Below are 19,392 nucleotides of genomic sequence, written 5' to 3' on the forward strand. Positions count from 1 at the left end.
TGTTAATGGATTAATATATTAATTAGAAATCATTATGTTTAATTAATTGTTAGCCAGAAATTAATCAGAATTGATTTTGGGGTTAAAAGAATTAATTATAAGGTGCAGGGACTAGTTTGCAATTATCTAATAGTTGAGTGGAAGGCTCTAGAACCCCCTTGGAAGAGGGTGGACGAAATCTTTAGGGGAAACCCTAATAATTTCGTCCATAGGGGCTTGGATAAGGCCCTTGGGTCTTGCTTAGGCCCTAAGCAAAGGATAACTAGGTTTTTCCCTAAACCCTAGTTCCCTCAACTATTTAAGGAGCCTCCTGGCTCACATTTTAGAGTACTGATTCTTTGGAAGAATACCTTGGCCGAAATTGCATACTCCCTCTCCTCTCTCTTCTACTTTCCTTCTTGCTAGTTTGGGTGTGACTCCATTAGAGGCATTACACTTGTGGTGCTAAAGCTTCCAAGAAGATCAAGATCAAGATCAAGGGAATATCAATTGTTTGCTATAACAATTGAAAGGTATGTAAACCCTAAACCCTAGTTTACTATTTTCGATAATAGCCTCTCTCCTCTAGGGTTCTTGTATTGCAATTCAAAGTTGTATGTTCAATAGTTAAAACATAGATCCAAAGTAGGTTGCATGTGAACTTAGGAATTGTTTTCTAGTTTATTTGTTGTACCTAAAACCCATCATCCAGTTGGTCCATGGACTTTGAAGGATGTCCGGGTAATTCCAAGTCTGAAGAAACAGCTGATTTCTGTTGGGCAGTTGGATGAACAGGGGCACGAGGTTAAGTTCAGGAATGGGCAGTGGAAGGTTGTCAAAGGAAATCTTGTGATAGCTCGTAGACATAATAGGGGTTCATTATATATGGTCAGATTACCATCTGAGGGAGTAACCGTCCCAGTTCAGAAGAAAAACAAAATCCGGTTCATAGAGTCTCGTGGACAGAAGAAGGTTTGCTTTGCAGATGGCAAACCCAGAATCACAGGTCAGATTCAGGTTGAACGTGTTTGGAACAGTTCAGAAAAACCAGTCAAGGGCATTCATAGCAGTGGGAGCATGGGCTTTGTTTCAGCTAGAATACCCAGAACACAGTGGGTTAAGAGAACCAGTATTCCATCTGTAAAAGTCTCTCCAGATTATCTGTTTCACATAGAGAGTGTCGTTTGTTCTCAGGATGTTCCAGGATCGGGCAGTTCATTTCAGTGGGAGCCGGTGGAGACAGAGAACAGGTCAGTGGCAGACTTAGCCATGACTGATGTGTTGGAGCTAACGGAAGCTTCAACTAGCCTTCAGGTCAATTGAAGAGAAGGCCAGGGTAACTAGGAAGGAGTCAAGATCAAAAGTTTTTACAGAAATACAGATACACAATTGAAGCTATGGTGAAGATTGTTTCGTGGCTTCAAGTGGGAGATTGTTGAGTGTGATGCCATTGGGCTAGTCAAAAGAAGTGGCAGGAAACAAGGAAAGCCAGAAAACATGGAGAAAGAAAAAGGGGACATCCATGTTTTGAGGTAGTGGATGAAGACCCGAATGTTTTTTTTTCTTTTTTAATATACTTTCTCAATTTCAATCTCTATAAATGAGATTGCTCTGTATTTGTAAGGATGTATCCATCACAAACTTCACAGAAAAAATATATACACTCCTAGTTACCCTCGTGTGGACGTAGGTCAGAAATAGACCGAACCACCTTAAATCTTTGTTGTTCTTGTGTTTAGAGTGGTGTGTTAAGTGTCTCGATCCTAACATGTGTCACCATCTGAAGTAATATGAAAACCATACAACTCAGGTGGCACACTCACCCTAGTGGATCTTCTAAGAGGTAATGAGTTATCGATTGGTTCAACAGGAACTGTTTCCTCTGGTTGAGTGCTAGTGTCATCTAAGGTTCCTTCATTGGCTGACTCTTGAATTTCTTCAAGGTCAATAGTGCTCCCACTGTCCTCTTTGGATATGAGCTCTCTTTCAATAAAGACTCCTCTTCGTGCTACAAAGACCACGTTCTCACTAGGCCTGTAGAACAAATATCCAAAAGACTGCTTTGGGTAACCAATGAAAACACATTTCTCACTTCTAGCTGCTAGCTTGTCGTGAGTCTCTCGTCTTACGAAAGCTTCACAACCCCAGACTTTAATATGTGCTAACGAGGGAACTTTCCCTGTCCACATTTCGTGAGGTGTTTTGGCAACCTTCTTTGTAGGGACAAGATTGAGGATGTGGGCGGCTGTCTCTAAGGCATACCCCCAGAAGTGAATGGGAAGCGAAGCCCGACTCATCATAGAACGAACCATGTCTAACAAGGTTCGATTACGCCTCTCAGCTACACCATTTAACTGTGGTGTCCTAGGAGGAGTCAAATGTGAGACTATCCCACATTCTTTCAGATAGTCGTTAAACTCGATACTAAGATACTCCCCGCCTCTATCGGATCTAAGTATCTTTATCTTTCTGTCCAATTGATTTTCGACTTCATGCTTAAACTCTTTGAACTTTTCAAAAGTTTCTGACTTATGCTTGATCAAGTAGATATATCCATATCTGCTATAATCGTCAGTGAAAGTCACATAGAATCGATTAGCATCTCTTGTAGTTGATCTGAAGGGACCACACACATCTGTGTGTATGAGATCCAACAGACCTTCACCTCTTTCACAAGACCCTATGAATGGTGATTTTGTCATCTTTCCCAAAAGACAAGATTCACACATATCATCTGATTTTAGGTCAAATGATTCCAACACTCCATCCTTTTGGAGTTGGGCTATGCGTTTCTTGTTAATGTGTCCAAGACGACAATGCCACAAGCATGCCTTGTCTACACTATTAGACAAGTCAATATTAAGTACACTATTTCCTAAGCTATCAACACAAGTCACTGTTTCATACACACCATCACAAGGTAAAGCTTCAAACATAAAAACACCATTCTTATAAACAGAAATTGAACCATTCAAATCATTAAAAGAATATTTGAAACCTTGTCTGAACAATGCATGAAATGAAATAATGTTTCTCGTCATCTCAGACGAATAACAACAATTTATTAAATCTAATCTAACATCATTGCTAAGCAGAAGCTGATAAACTCCGATCTTGGTCACTGGTGAAGACTTTCTGTTTCCCATGATCAAGTTTATCCTTCCTCGCTCTATCTCCTCACTTTCCTTTAGTCCCTGCAAATCAGAACAGATATGAAAACCACATCCTGTATCAAGGACCCATGAACGAGAAGATAATGAGTTATTAGCAGAAATAGTGTAAATACCTGCCGAAGATGGCTTCACTTTGCCATCCTTGATATCTTGCAGATATTGTGGGCAAGATCTCTTCCAATGCCCCTTTTGATTGCAGTAAAAGCAAACGGCCTCTTTTGGATCAGAAACATGGGGAGTGGAACCATTGGGCTTAGCCTTTGGGCCATTACTAGACGACCCAACTTGAGACTTGCTCTTCCAGTTTTGCTTGGGAGGACCTTTCCTCTTTTTCCCCTTTCCCTGTCCAATAGCCAACACAGGGGCACTTGTAGGCGTGGAGGGTATACTTTTACCCTTCATTCCTGCCTCAGCTGTCTGCAACAAGTTGTGCAATTGGGCCAAGGTCTGCTCAGTATTGTTCAAATGGTAAGTTAGAATAAACTGACCATAACAATCAGGTAGTGAGTTCAAGACCATGTCAATGGCCAATTCCTCATCAAAGTGAATGTTGAGCTTGACCAAACGCTCTATGTAGCATTGCATTCTTTGCACATGTGACACAACCGATTCCCCTTCTTTCATCTTGCAAGCCATGAGTGACTTGACTACTTCAAATTTTTTTTGACGAGCTCGCTTATGGTACTTTTCCATAAGGTCCTTGTTCATCTCAAAAGGCCAGTAGTCCTCATAGTACCTTTGCAATTCTGGGGACATAGTTGCCACCATGATGCATGCCACTTTGGTAGCATCATCATAATGTTTCTTGTAGGCAGCATATTCTTCAGCAGTAGCTTCAGACTCATCAAGCTCTTTGAGCTCCTTTTCAAGAACATATTCTTTGTTCTCAAAACGAAGCACCATCTTGATGTTACGCATCCAATCGTTATAGTTAGAGCCATCCATAACGACTTTGGAGCAGATATTGAGCAAAGAGAAGTTTTGGTTGGAGGAGGATGAATCAGAAGTGTTTCCAGGAGTAGACATCTGAAAAGAAAGAAAGTTTTAGTTAGATTTCAAGATACCTCAATATAATAACCCAAAGATAAAATATCAAGGTTAGGATCCAACTATGAAGATTCACAACTTAGAAATGGGATGCCGAGATCCAAGTGTAAATTTCATAAAGGTAGGTGAATGACGATTCACCAATTCCACCATTAGACGAAACAAACGAAGTGAAATTCCTAATTCTTTTGAGATACATTGAAACTATTCAATGACATGTTTTAATCTCAGATTATGCTCTTCTATTTGTGACTGGGATGCCGAGGATCACAAACAAGATGTGAATAACCATGCAAATGTGCTTGGTAACCTCATTGTCTTTATCATCAACTATTGATGTGCTGGTAAACCACACACGCTCCATCAAAATGACAATTATGAGATACCCATTACTACTCTTTATTAGTGCCCTTTAGTGTGCTGGTTAACCACACACGCTCCACTAACGACCAATAAAGCATAATGTGCAATTTCATGGATTAGCATACTTTTCACATTTTTCCTAAAGTAACTAGAGTTGGGATTTAAAAAATAATGTTCTAGTACTTTCTTTAATGTCATTATACTTTTAATGAGAAGTAGTTGTCCTATCAAATCCGTTCTGCTAACGACCCTCCACTAATCAAGGAAGCGGTGGGTGAGAGTGGACACCCATTCAACTACCATTTTATAGGCAGTTTCCTTATACCCCCTTATAGATTAGCTTCGTGAATGAGGCATACTAGCGATTTGACTGACCATATTCTTATACATATATAATATTAAACTTTTAATCATAATACATATATAGGGTGTGTTTTAAAACATTTTAAAACTTCAAGGGTTTATATAAATTTCGAAATTCAAACTATTAAATTTAAATTTAAATAAACTAATTAACTAGATTTAATATTTATCTTTTAATTAACTATTAATCAAATTATTAAATCTTGTAAGGATTATCTAATTAAATTAATCAATTAATTTAATCATAATCCTTATCCCTCTAAATTTCGAAAAATAGGGTAAGGATAATTATCCAATTAATCTAATTAAGTAACAATTATCCAAAACAAGAAACCCTAAAACTTCTAGCAATTTCGAAATTTACAAGGGAGGAGGCTAGGGTTTTCAAAACCCTAACCCTAATTTCGATTAGGGTTCTTTGGAGGCTAGGGTTTTCGAAAAAACCCTTTTATCCAAAACCCTAGAAATCTAAAATTTGGCCTTTAGGGTTTAATAACTATAAACCCTAATTTGCAATTCAACAATTATAGCAATTCAATTTAAAACAAACAATGGCTCTGATACCACTGATGGGTTTTAGGTAAAACAAATAAACTAGAAAACAATTCCTAAGTTCACATGCAACCTACTTTGGATCTATGTTTTAACTATTGAACATATAACTTTGAATTGCAAAACAAGAACCCTAGAGGAGAGAGGCTAATTTCGAAATTAACAAACTAGGGTTTAGGAGTTACATACCTTTCAATTGTTATAGCAAATAATTGATAATCCTCTTGATCTTGATCTTGATCTTCTTGGAAGCTTAGCACCACAAATGTAATGTCTCTAATGGAATCACACCCAAGAACTAGCAAGAAGGAAACTTGGAGGAGAGAGGATGGAGAGAGTATGCAATTTCGGCCTTAGGGTTTCTTCCAAAGAAATCAGTGTCCTCAAATGTGAGCCAGGAGGCTCCTTAAATAGCTGAGGGATCTAGGGTTTAGGGAAAACCTTAGTTATCCTTTGCTTAGGGCCTAAGCAAGATCCAAGGGCCTTATCTGGACCCGTTGGACGAAATCTCTAGGATTTCCCCTATGAATTTCGTCCACCTCCTTCCAAGGGGGTTCTGGATCCTTCCACTCAACTATTAGTTAATTACAAACTAGTCCCTGCACTTTATAATTAATTCTTTTAACCCCAAAATTAATTCTGATTAATTTCTGGCTAACTATTAATTAAACATAATGATTTCTAATTAATATATTAATCTTTTAACATATTAATAAATCATTTATATATTAATTTATTAATCTTATAAATTAATATCTCTCCTTTCATAATTTCCTTGTCCAGTTGCTAGGTTGAGGGCAACCTAAAAGGACTGTGCTGCTATCAATTCAAGTACATACCAATTATAGTTATGGGCTTAGACACCTAATCCAACAGTTTGTTGGTGATTTTGTATCATCAAGTGTATTTAAGTGTAATGGATTGACTTGTTGACCAAAATTCAATCTTGATGAATATTAAACAAGTAAGGAAGGTGCAGAGTGCACACTTGTTTAAGTTTTTTCAAGATTCAAAGTAGACTGTCATTTAGGGGAGAAGCCCGTAAACGAACGAGGGTCCGGGGGCAACGCCCCTGGGAGCGAGGTCTAAGGGGCGGCAGCCCCTGGCGGGGTCCAAGGGGCAAAGCCCCTGGATGAGGTTAGAAATCTGAATTTTCTGTAAATGAACCCGATTTTTTACTTCATTTTGACCTTTATTAAGAATCCGTTTTTAGTGACTGTTATTGGTTTTGACAGTTGAAGTAGTTTTTTGGACAAAGAAAACTGCCTTGACAGTTTTCAGACAAATAAACTACTTAATCATTTTGGTCATCATGTTTCCTGGTACAACAACACACGAAATTCATAACACCCAAATTTTCTGTTCTTGTTCTCATTTCTGAGTTTTATCCGATTAAAGGGTGGGAGTACCACCCAAATACTTTAATCTGAAAGTGTATACACAATTCTCAGAATTTCCAAGGCTATTATTATCCCAAATTTCTAACATCTCACATAAAAAACAAGGAGTAATAGTTTACGAGAGCTAAGGGCAATATTAATGTCATGATTGAAAACGGCTAAACTAATGTCTTGAGAGGTGAAACATTAGAATAGGTTGAAAATTTTGCTGAAAAATTTGAAAAACAAGGAGGAGTAGTTTAGCATGTATACGAGTGCATGGAGTGGTAACAATATTACCGTTGGTTATCTGGTTTTGCATGTTTTGTCGGTGGTAAACACCGCCCCACTTCTTTTTTTGCTTGTTGTATTGTTGTATTATGACGTCGGTATACTTCCAGTGTTGATAAATTAGACTTTTGTTTCCATTGTGGCTGTTGATTGGTCACATGCAAACTTAAGATTTTTATTTTTTTTTCATCGGTAAAAAAATCACAACTCGATTGTTAAGAAATACAAATACTTACATGTTGTCTATGTGATACTCCTTTTCATAGATAAAAAATTTACAAACACATTTTAGCCTAAGTGCAATATTCAAAATAAGTTTTAAAGAGGGAAAGGCCGAAGTGAACTTATGGTTTATGAGATATTAATGCAAAAATGAAAAACTAAAAATGAACATTGATTTAGAGGTTAATTAGTAGATACTACATTAAAGGCGAAACAACTTACAACCTAAAGTTTTCTTCACTATTTTGTTTTTCTTTTAGACATATATATTCGGTTTATCTAAAACATTAAAAAAAAGTTGTATATAAATAAACTAATATTTTCTATGTCATTTTTCGTATTAAAAGTTTAGATCCTAATTTTATTTGTCTAGTTTTTATGTAATGTTGTCCAGTCAGTTAAATTAAACAAATTGAATATTTTTAAACAAATCCACATGTTTATGTGGTAGGTCGTGTTGAAGTTTACCACCGGTAAGAAGAACTAGAGAAATTGTGTGGAAATTGCTCATTTTTATAGTGGATAAGCGATAATCCGTAAGAAATTAACATTAACAATAATAGTCATTCAAATAACTTTTTTTTTATAATAAATAGTCATTTAATATCCAGATGAATGTTAATCCATTATATTAAATTATATTAATTTGAAATCATATTATTTAAAATTATTATAATTAAAAAGATTTTTATTTATGATATTTGATTTATTCATTGAGTTTTGATGTTAATAACTACAATTCAATTTTTTTCTTGTCTTAAATCTTTTGAGTACTAGTAACTGAAAAAATATATGTAACATATAATTTATCGGTATTTGGGAGACGACTATTTGTTTCTTATTTAAATTAAAGTCAACGATGATGATGATCGATAATCATTTAATTAGACGATCACAATCATCATGTTAATTAAATGTGAATTTGGTCAAACCATATGATTTTGTTACGGTTTTCATTTTTTTAGATATGAAATCATTAAATTGTCCTTGTTAAATATCATTTTGTATCATTTTTTAGTTTTTATAGATTATTTATATCTTTTATTGGTAATTTATTTTATTGCGACCTAAATTCTTTACCCCCATCTCATCCTTGTTCAAATATCTGACAATCACCACTCACATAAACGTTCACTTACGAAAAATATTACTAGTCACCATTGACACCCCTATTCCCATCCGACAACCACCACCTGTCACCACCAACAAAAAATCATATGAAACCAAAACTTAAGGCTGAAATCAAAATCAAACTCAAACATCAAACATGAAAATCAAACCTCAAAATCAAATTTATACATAAATCCCCACTAAGATCGAATCAAATATGCATTTTGTTTTTCAGGGCAATCGAGCATAATTTTCATGTGGAATCTAATCAACAAGTGGTGGATGGTTGTTCCTTGACGGCTTCATGAGTGTTGCAAAAATCAAGCCAACCTTTGATGCAGTCGAGCAACGGTGGTGGATGTTTGTTTATAGGTGGCTTCAAGAACGTTAGAGAGAGGCATAGTAGATAGAGAGGTGGTGGGTGGTTGGCAGTCGATGGTGACTTTAGAATAGAAATCCGCAATGGTGTGAGTTGTTTATCAAAGAAAGTGGTTGTGCAAAGGCGATGGTGTACAGGTTTCCAATGACGTTTGATGGTGACTTTAGAGTTTAGATTGGTTGTTCATTTTGAATGCAAACCTGCAACAGTAGGAGTTGTTCATCGTAGAAGATGGTGCTACAAAGGCATCTAGAGGTTTCTAGCGGCGGCCCGGTGATAGTGGCTATGCATGGATTATGGTACTTTAGATAATCTTATTAAAGCAGTGAAAAGGAGAGAGTTAAATTAGGTTTAGACTTTTGGAAGAGTTTGTGTTTTCTAAATTATAAATAATAAATAAATGATACATAAAAATGATAAGGACAATATAGTCAATAAAAAATTTAAATTAACTAAACATCAAAATTTTATATATGAGTTTATATTTATAAAACACTATTACCAACTAGATAGGCATCGCGATGTCATATCTGTTTTATGCGACTTGACCAATTTTACATATTGCTATGGATATACGGTATACAAAAAGTGTATGATACCAGCAAAATGTTGCTATAAAAGTAAGAATGAAAATAAAATAAAATAAATATAGTTGTTATCTAAACCTTCGTGTTAAATTAGTATCAATCTTAACTTAGATAATTTATTTAAGCTTTTATGAATTTAGGAGATAATATAAAGTAGGTTTACGACATTAAAGAACAAATACACGTGAATATCACCTAAACTTAATATCAAACTTATATATGTCACTCATGTTTTAACCATTTTAGCTTTTATTTTAATGTACTTTATATCGTTAAAACCAAGTAAAAGATGGGTGACAATGAATTAAATGGGACGACCAAATCATAAATCTTTCGGTTTTCTTTTTTGGCTCTGTTTTTTCTTTTTTCTTCTCTTATCCTCACTCCGGTGTGGCCCCCACACCCCAATTATCTTTCTTGGCTCTCTTGTTGGGCTTTGGCCCATTGTCATCATTTTGGTTTTGGTAGACGGTGGTTATTCAGAAAAAGTAAAAATAAAAATATTGTAAATTTAAGGAAAAGATAAAAATTGTAATTTATTCTCAAAAACATTAGTTCCATTTTCAATCGTATGAATGTGAAAGATAGTATAATCCGTTTTGTTATTCGTAATAAAATGAGCCTAATAGATTAATTATTCTATCACTTATCAGACCCAAATGTATTTCATATTTGATATTTGTATACCATATGTTGACTTTCTGGATTAATAAACCATAAGGACAGTTAAATCAGATTAAGACATTAACTTTGGGCATGTGTGTTGACCTTCACTGCATAATTCAAGCTAACATGTCGGTAGTCCATGTGGGTTCTTCAAATCTTCCTTAAGGTTCAGAAATCGAGGGTAATTATGTCTTTTCACTTAAAATGTGGAGAAGCCGTGTGTTGTAATATTTGGCAAGCTACGCTTCTTGTTGCCGTATTTGGTTGATCACTGACTTTAACGAACCTCATAAATGGATAAAATAGTCGACTAACCCCACTATCCGAGCTGGCACTTTTCGACAAATCATAGACCACCACGTGGCAAAATATCATTTGGACATGATACCTTTCTTCCCAAAACGCCCCTCTTCAATTTCCAAAGCAACGTTCCCTTTATCATTACCCAACAAACCAGATCTCTCTCTCTCTCTCTCTCTCTCTCTCTCTCTCCAGAAATTTATCAGAAAAATCTAAAGGAGAGGGTATAATTGTACATTACAAGGTATGGGAAACGCAGTGAGGTTTTTGATTGGTGAATGTTTTTCCAAGCCAACTACCGGTGGTGGTGGTGGTGGTGGTAATTGGGTGAATCAACAGCAAGCACATGGCTATCAACAGCAAGCACAGGGTTATCAACAGCAAGCACAGGGCTATCAACAGCAATCACATGGCTACCACGGCGTTTCTCCGACCTCCGCGGGTGTCTCAGCCCTCGGTCGTGATATCCATCACTTTGAAATGACTTCCCAGGTACCAATTTAATAACAAGATCACCCATCCACAAAATTCAGCTCACCTGTAACTTCGGATTCGCGAATTTACTTCTTTTCAAGATAATTCACACTCACTAAAAGATCTTAATTCGTTTTTCAACAAATTAACCCAATTGTGGGTTTGTGTTGCAGGTACCTGAAGGTTTGAGTAAGCATGTCGTTTCATCCAAGAAAGCTCAGTCTAACTGGTATCATTTTTACAGTTTTACCCACACCTTCCTCTAAAAAACCTCACTAGTATAAATGTAACCATCCATTGTTCTATGGTTGACTTTTTTTTGAATCTATTTACAAATGATGTATTGAAGGTTTAGCAAACTTTCCGAGGCTTTCCAACAATCACACCCTCCTCCAAACTCACCCGAAGAGGTTTCCAAGCTCATAGTTTACACCTTAAAAAATCACAAAAAAGCCGATGTTGAGGTATATATATATATATATGTATATGTATATCTATTTGTTTATTATAACATTTTACTTTCATTTATAATATTACACGGTTTTTTCATGATTGCATTGCTGTTTGACAAATCTACCCACTTAGAGCATTTGTACTTTTATTTATTTTTTCTTATTTAGACATTTTACTTTGGAAACTCCACTCAATTATAATAGTGAAAATTGCTTTCTATTTGGATGACATTGCAATTATTCGGTACACTTTCAAAGTAAAACGTTGTAATAGAAAGAAATGAAAAATTAAGATAAGTACGTTGCCGTTTCTTTCATAAAAGTATATATAACTTGTGTATATAGATGTATGCAACATGAACTCTAAATTTAGTATTTTTGACCAACTTTGTGAAGGGCTTGTTATCTTATTATGGTCTCCCTCTACCTCATTCCACGGCTGAGGTCACTACTGCCAGCCAAGCTCCGCCAGTTCCCCATGGACTCAAGTATGAATTAAACTCGCTTCCCGTAAGAACTTCTATACATCTTACTTTCCTTTCCAAATTACAATTTTGTCTCATTAACATTTGTCTCAATCCAGTCAACTGCATACATGTCTTGTCCCAATCTAGTCTACTGCACAGCAAATGCAGACCTGTCCTGTCATGTCATGTCTTGCATAACAAACAGGCCATAATTTTTTATTTGAAATTATTTTTATCTTACGTGACAAAAACTAGGTGGATCCAAAGAGTGTGGCAGATGGGGATACGGTTACGGTTTATGTTAGTACCTTGGATCCTCGGGAGGCCGCAAATGTTCCTCGAGACGTACATGTGGCAGCAGCAGAACGCGCGAGAGCACGTGCAGAGAGGAATTACACCAAGGCAGATGCACTCCACAAGCAAATTATAAGTGCTGGATATCGGTAACTCACCTTTCCACCATTTCATTATCTCTAGTGATAGAATCATGTAACTTGCATAATTATTAATTGTTAAATAATGCAGAATGATTGATAACCAAAACAACGAAATTCTAGCCCGCAAGTATCGTATAAGACTAAGGTAAAATACAGATTATTATAAAAGTATTTTCTTTTTTAGTAAGTTAAAAAAATCGTGTAATAATGGAACAGGGGAATCGATGCTCCAGAAAGTGCTATGCCATATGGGAAAGAGGCAAAAGAAGAACTTAGCAAGATGGTTCTGGGAAAGTGTTTGAAAGTTTATATCTTTGATGAAGATCGTTATGGTCGTTGTGTTGGTGATATTTACTGCAATGGAGTTTTTGTTCAGGTAGAACTTAAATTAAACATATGAAATTTTATGGAAGATTATACAGTTGAAAATGTGAGATGTAAACTCGAATGTTTTTAAACAAACAGGAAATGATGTTGAAGAAAGGACTTGTGTGGCACTACACAGCTTATGACAAACGACCCGAATTAGAAAAGGTAAAATTAACTCTTTTTTTGTGTTATTTGATTGAAACGTGAACGATCTTATTTCTGAAAATTGGTTCTATAAACAGTGGGAGAAAGATGCGAGAGCTAAGAGAATTGGGTTGTGGGCTTCAGCACATCCTGAAAAACCATGGGAATGGAGAAAGAATCGTCGTGACAATAAATAGTTTATCGTAAACAGAGCAAACTAAAATAACTATTTATATATTTCTGATGAGAAAATGAGAACAATGAATTCCATAGAACGTTTATACAAAAAATTATACTAATTTTTACAAGAAATGTAGATTGTACGTAACTGAAGTGTGCATACAAAGACTTGTACTAAAGTATATGTTATTATGTGATTGTAATTGCTAATATTTCCCAGAAAATATCTTTCATTCATTATGTGATTGTAATTGCTAATATTTCCCACAAAAGTCGAGGGTATATGCATAGTTTTTCATTTGTTTACGAAATGAAAGCGCTATTGAACGTCTATTTTAATGTATACCATCGCAGCAGCACCATCTACGCCCCACCACCACTTTGCTGCTGCCTATCAACCATCAATCGCACCACCATATGCCTTAATCTTCTCCGATAAGCATAGTGCGAACACCACCGTCTCCACCACCATATACCCTAATCTCCACCGCCTCGGTTAGGGTTCAGAAGCTGATAACATATGAACAAATTTGGAACGATAAAATTCATTGCTACATAAGTGAATGTGTTGAAACTAATTGAAGCAGCGCTCCTGCTCCATCTAAGCTTCAAATTCTACAACTAATCCTCTCACACTCCCCAAGGTCATTGATACATAAGCAACTCAACGATATTATGCATCATATATTTTTGGATCATAATATATTGAATTAAATAAAAAATTTATTCAATACAACATTTGGATCATTATATTTTTTGAATAATTTAATTTTGAATGATAAAAAATATAATAATTAAGACTAATTAAATATTTTAATTAAACTTTTAATCTTTTAAAATCAAGTTTGACATTTAAAACACCTTATTTTTTAAAAATTCTTTTTACAAAGTCACTAATATAGTGGAAATTTTTATAATTTTTGGAAATTTTTTATTCTGAGGTTTTTATAAATATTAAAAATTAAAAAAATTATTTTTTTTTCAAAATTTTATAATTATGTTATTTTGTAGAAAATTAAATTTTAAGAACGTTGGTATTTAAAAAAAATTTAACGAAAAAAAAAGTTATAAGCGAAATACATATTATGTGGAAATAGAAAAATACCCAACAAACCACAATGCGGCACGTGTCTTGGGGAGAGCGTGTCACGCGTTAGGCGAGTTTGCGAGAGTGGGTGCGCGTGCTTTTTTTTTTGAGGAAATTACCATTGGACCCTTCCAATTTTAACGTATTCACCTCCAGCTTTCAAATATTTACCCAAGTGGTCCCTTACATTTGAAAAATAATCAGTTTTCTTTTAACGAATTCATTTGAGACCATGTTAAATTTGTGATACATGTGGACACGATCCTAGTCACTCATCTTGGAGATCAAAAAATAAAAAATAAAAATAAATAATTACCGTTTTTTTTAAATATACGAGAAATATTTTAGTAAAATATTAAACTATAAATATTCAAATGTAATTTTTTAGAATATTAAAATATTCCAGTATTTTACTAGAGTTGTTTGATATGTTAAAATATTCTTATATTTTACTAAAACTATTAGAATTTATAGAATATTCTAATATTGTATAAAAATTATTTGAATATTTGTATTCTAATATTGTAACGTCCCAAAAATCATAGGGTAAAATTTTCATTTTTAATATATATTTAAACATTCATTTATCTTTATTCAAACATTTAAAAGTATTCCATAGTAAAACAATTATCAGAGTAGAATCCCAAGATCACGAATTGCTGAAAAACACGGGTGTATGCACTGTGATCAAACCGGGTCATTTCCTTTCGAACCGGAAGTACCTGAAACCATAAACCACAAATTGTAAGCACAAAGCTTGGTGAGTTCCCCAAATACCACATACCAAACATAACAAACAACTGACAATTATCACAAAGACAATCATCATACTATAACATAACTAGTATGCCGGCCTTGGTGCCTTCGACCCACGAATTCTACGAAAGGAGACTCACATCGATAGCTGAACCTACGAACATATCTCTGACTGCAGATCCGCTAGAATCCACGCGCTAATAAACATGAAGACATTCAATTAACATTTGGGTTCCAATACCCAATCCAATAATTCATATATGGGGTAAAAAAACCATTTTACCCCTCACCTAGTTTGGTCCAAGACTACGGCCCAAACTCACAATCAAAGGCTCACAAACCAAATACTCATCCAAAGCCCACTTATGGCCTAACAAAGCCCTAAGCAATCCAAGCCCGAACGATAGCCCAAACCCGAAATGACACCATAAGACTCACCAAGGCCCAAATATCTAAATTGGGCCCAAACCTATCATGAGCCTAACCCGACGAGGCCCAACATTCAAAAAGGCTCAAAATAACCAATGGTCAAACCTGGTCAAACTTCTGGTCAACGCTCCATGGACAACAAGTCAACATAACAAGAAAAACCCAACAGGCCGAGTACGCCCCGTGTACTCAGCTGGTACGCCCAGCGTACACCCTTTGGGGCCAGTACGTGCAGCGTACCAGATGGGTACGCCCAACGTACTCCCCTGAACCCCAACCTTCTCCATTAAGCACTTAACCACTTATGTCCTTGCTTCAAATTCTCAGATCTACTTCCCATGGATAACTTATGATGTAAAGTTGGTAACTTTACTTGCATACATGGCTTAATGGGACTCTAGAGCTCAAAAGAGCTAAATGAAAGGTCTTAACACATGCATGACTCTAAATAAACCATAAAAATCACATTTGTATGCCTTTGGGACACCTAAAACGTCCAGATCCACAAGATCAAACCTCTGAAACAACCATATCTCACAAGGGCCACCAAAAGAAGCTAAAAGGACTATGAACAAACCCAATAAGAAGATCTAACCAAAGAGTGAGCAAGATCAAAGATTTTTACCTTCAATAGATTGCAAAAGATGGCAAACTTCTGGATCTACAAGCTCCTTTCCAGGTGGTGATTCTTCACCATGGCTTAAAAGATCCAAGATATAGGTTCAGGGTCGACTTATAGGGTTTAGTAGGCTTAGAGGTTGATTAAAGATGAGGCTCATGAAAGAAATGAGGTTTAAATAGGGTCAAGGGTCACAATTTCGGGGTTCATGGCTGAAAGGAGTACGCCCCACATACCCCTTGGTACGCTCGGCGTACTCGAAGACCACTCATGACTACTCTACTCAGTACGCCCTACGTACATATCTAGTACGCCCTGCGTATATATCTAGTACGCCCCGCATACTAGATGGCCCTCCAAACCACTCAAACTTCATTCGGCCATAACTCCTTCGTCCCAAGTCCGTTTCCAACGAACTTTATATCCACGGAAAGGTGACGAGAAACTCTATGCTTATAACAACTCACCATCACCTTAAAACTTCCCAAACCAGAGCTCAAAATTCATAAAGGCCCGAACTAGCAAATTTACGATTATACCCTTGGGCTCCGAAACGCCATCGAACACTCGAATAACTTAAAATGTAGCACCCACATCCAAAAAGGCTCAAATCCTTTCTTCCCCAAGGCCCTAAGCCTCATGATAACTGATGATTGGGCCACAACCCCGAATAATGAAGTAATCTGAAACCGAGTGTTACAACTCTCCCCCATTTAAATTAGATTTCGTCCTCGAAATCACTCTTCGCTAACACTCAGATCATACCAAGCAACCCGAGGAGCGCAACCGAAAACCCTGAGCATACAACGACTTTCCCAAAGCAACCGAACCGAACCATGGCAGGACTCTTCGACCTGACGAAGACGAATCCATAAACCCATGCACATAACCACTTCTACCTTTCCGAAACTTGAAGTCTCAATTTGGTCTGACTCCCTGACAAACCGCCTACACTGAGCCATTACCATGAAAATTCCACATTGAATACTAGACTAAACAGAACACTTTCACCCCTGATTATCTTAATGCTACCATTGGGAACAAAGTAACTGACCATAAACAGCTGCAAAACACTTATACTTGACAGAAGGCTCAGATAATCCTTCGAGTAGAAGATTCATACTTACAACGGTTAGACTCAAACGAGAGCTGTGCAACATGGTCAAATCAATTACTCTGAGATTATTTAATCCAAACTGTAAATGACTTAGCATATGCCCCGAATAACAAGCGACTCCACACACGAATCCCAAATCACTAAAATCACTCTGACTTGTTGTGACATCCCCATTTTCATGGCCAGAAAAGACCGATTTTGTTTAAGCTTGTTTGAAAATCAGAGTAACATTTTACATAAAAGTGTTGCAGAATTTGTTCCCAAAATAAATAAAAAATATGATAAAGATGTATCAAAGCATTTCCATAGAAATGTATTTCATTAAAAAGACCCGGGATGTCATGTTCGATACGGATCAAAAGCATAAACAGTACAATATAAGTCTTACTACATTATTTCATATCTACAGGCCTATATCCGTAATACCTCATCCAAAACATCACATCTATGCTCGAGCGCCACTACCTGTAATACATGAAACTGAGTGGGTCAGGCTTGGGAGCCTGGTGAGCACATAGGGTTTTTAACCCACAATAAATAAGTTATTAATTTCATCAACCAACAATAACCCGATTACCCATTCTCGTTATCCTCACATTACGTCCCTATACACCTATTATAAGGGACCTAGACTAAGGATCATCATCGGGATGGACACTACTGCTAAGGGGGTTCCTCATCAATAAATGTCCTAAAGGCAACCATGAGGGGGATGGAGTACACCGGTGAACACATCATTCAAAAACACCTACAGGTTGCGAGCCTGCTAGCGTTCCACTGGACTGTCTAGAAGAGTCTGTGGTCGTCATTCATACTCCGCTAGATGACAGAATCAACAACAACAACATCGAGGCCTCTCATCATTTTATCACACACCGTCTATTACATCTACCCATGTTTTACCCCAACATTTTTGTAGATATAAAAAACTTATACAGTTTAAATCATTTAAAACATGTATAAAAATCTTTCATCAGCATAGACAGCAAGTATTCAGACAATATGCACACATAGCACGTAATTTATATTAAATACTTCATATCTATGTGTAAGATAAAAGTGACTATGCACTCACCTGGTAAGGTGGTGACTCGGTACTCGGGCAGCACTTCGTTATCTCAAAACAATTTTCCCTTGACAAAACCTAGTATCAATACCACTAGGGTTTAGTCTAACGTTAACCGCGACTAATTAATAGTCTGGCTATTATTACTATTATATAAGCGTTAAGCAACACTCTTATATAACTAATAATAATAGCCCAAATAATTATTTTAAGGTCCTAATAATGTTACTATAATTAATTAGAAGCTATATTAAAAATAGCGTAGGCGTAGCTCACTTACAGCGGGTTTTCTCGAAAACCGGGCTTCGCTTGGAGCAGCGTTTCTGAACCGAAGGACCCTTTTTCTCTGGACTCCGGGAGCCTCGGGGCTTCCTTCGGGTGCTAGGGGGTTTACCTAGGCTTAGGGGGGGGGGGGGGTTAGAAACCTTAGAAAGAGAAAGAAACTAGAGAGAAGAGGAAATGGTGCATGGAACTCGGCAGCCTTCGCTGCCTTTTATAGGCGCGAGCCTCCTCCGAACGCTGGGCGTTCAGCAGCTCTACGCGGGGCGTAGTTCGGATAAGACTGCTACGTGGCGAGCTTCGGGTGGTGCTACGCGGCCCTCTCTAGGACCACACAAGGCCGAAGTACGCTGGGCGTACCTGGTTTCGGACGCGGGGCATAATGAGAAAGGCGACGTGTCGTCATGTGAAGCGAGCTCATCAGACGACTGGGGTTCGGCCACGTCATCAATCGAGCAATAGGCTTCTCAAATCCGAGTCTAAACTTTAAAAATTCGTAACTCTCGCATATGAGCTCCGTTTTCAACGTTCTTTATATCCACGCGTAGGCGGGAATGTACTCTACAACTTTCGTTTAGACTCCGTCGGCTAATTTTGACTTTATTTTACAAGTTATATTGTTAACAGTTCGGGACAGGATTGGTCCGTTAAAAATTCATAACTTCTTCATCCGATGTCCGTTTTCGTTTGTCTTTTTACCGTTGCGCTACTATTAACGAGATTTTCGATTCTCGTTTGGGTTGTGTCGGCCAACAATCGACCGATCTACTATTCGAACTCCAGATTGTGTACTACTAAGCCGAAACTTCGAAAAATCATAACTTCCTTATGCAAAGTCAGATTTGGGCGTTCTTTTTATGGACGCTCTCGGTTTAACATATTCTACGACTCTCGTTTAGATTGCTAAGGCTAAAAGTTGCTCTATCGTAAATCCACTATTTACGCTCCCGGTGCTGTGTCGGTTCCGTCGCGAAACTTCGACGGATTATAACTTCTTCGTTATAACTCGGATTTCGGCGTTCTTTATATCTCCGAAATCCTTGTTTCGACCACTAAAACTTTATGTAAAGATATTGGGTTTATCTCACACTTTAATTTTGACGCT

General features: G+C 36.8%; 1 protein-coding gene across 1 annotated transcript; it reads left to right on the plus strand.

The window, feature by feature from the left end:
• Positions 1 to 10,535: 10,535 nt before the first annotated feature.
• Positions 10,536 to 13,158, plus strand: LOC145161438 (staphylococcal-like nuclease CAN1). The gene is made up of 9 exons (XM_079080950.1): positions 10,536 to 10,903; positions 11,059 to 11,114; positions 11,235 to 11,349; positions 11,734 to 11,847; positions 12,060 to 12,247; positions 12,330 to 12,386; positions 12,458 to 12,617; positions 12,707 to 12,775; positions 12,853 to 13,158. Exons 1-9 carry the CDS (start codon positions 10,658 to 10,660, stop codon positions 12,949 to 12,951), a joined length of 1,104 nt encoding a protein of 367 aa, XP_078937076.1. The 5' UTR covers positions 10,536 to 10,657; the 3' UTR covers positions 12,952 to 13,158.
• Positions 13,159 to 19,392: the final 6,234 nt, after the last annotated feature.

The sequence above is a fragment of the Lactuca virosa genome, chromosome 2 (assembly GCF_052849685.1).
Source record: "Lactuca virosa cultivar CGN04683 chromosome 2, Lactuca_virosa_CGN04683_v6, whole genome shotgun sequence".
Lineage (NCBI taxonomy): Eukaryota > Viridiplantae > Streptophyta > Magnoliopsida > Asterales > Asteraceae > Lactuca > Lactuca virosa.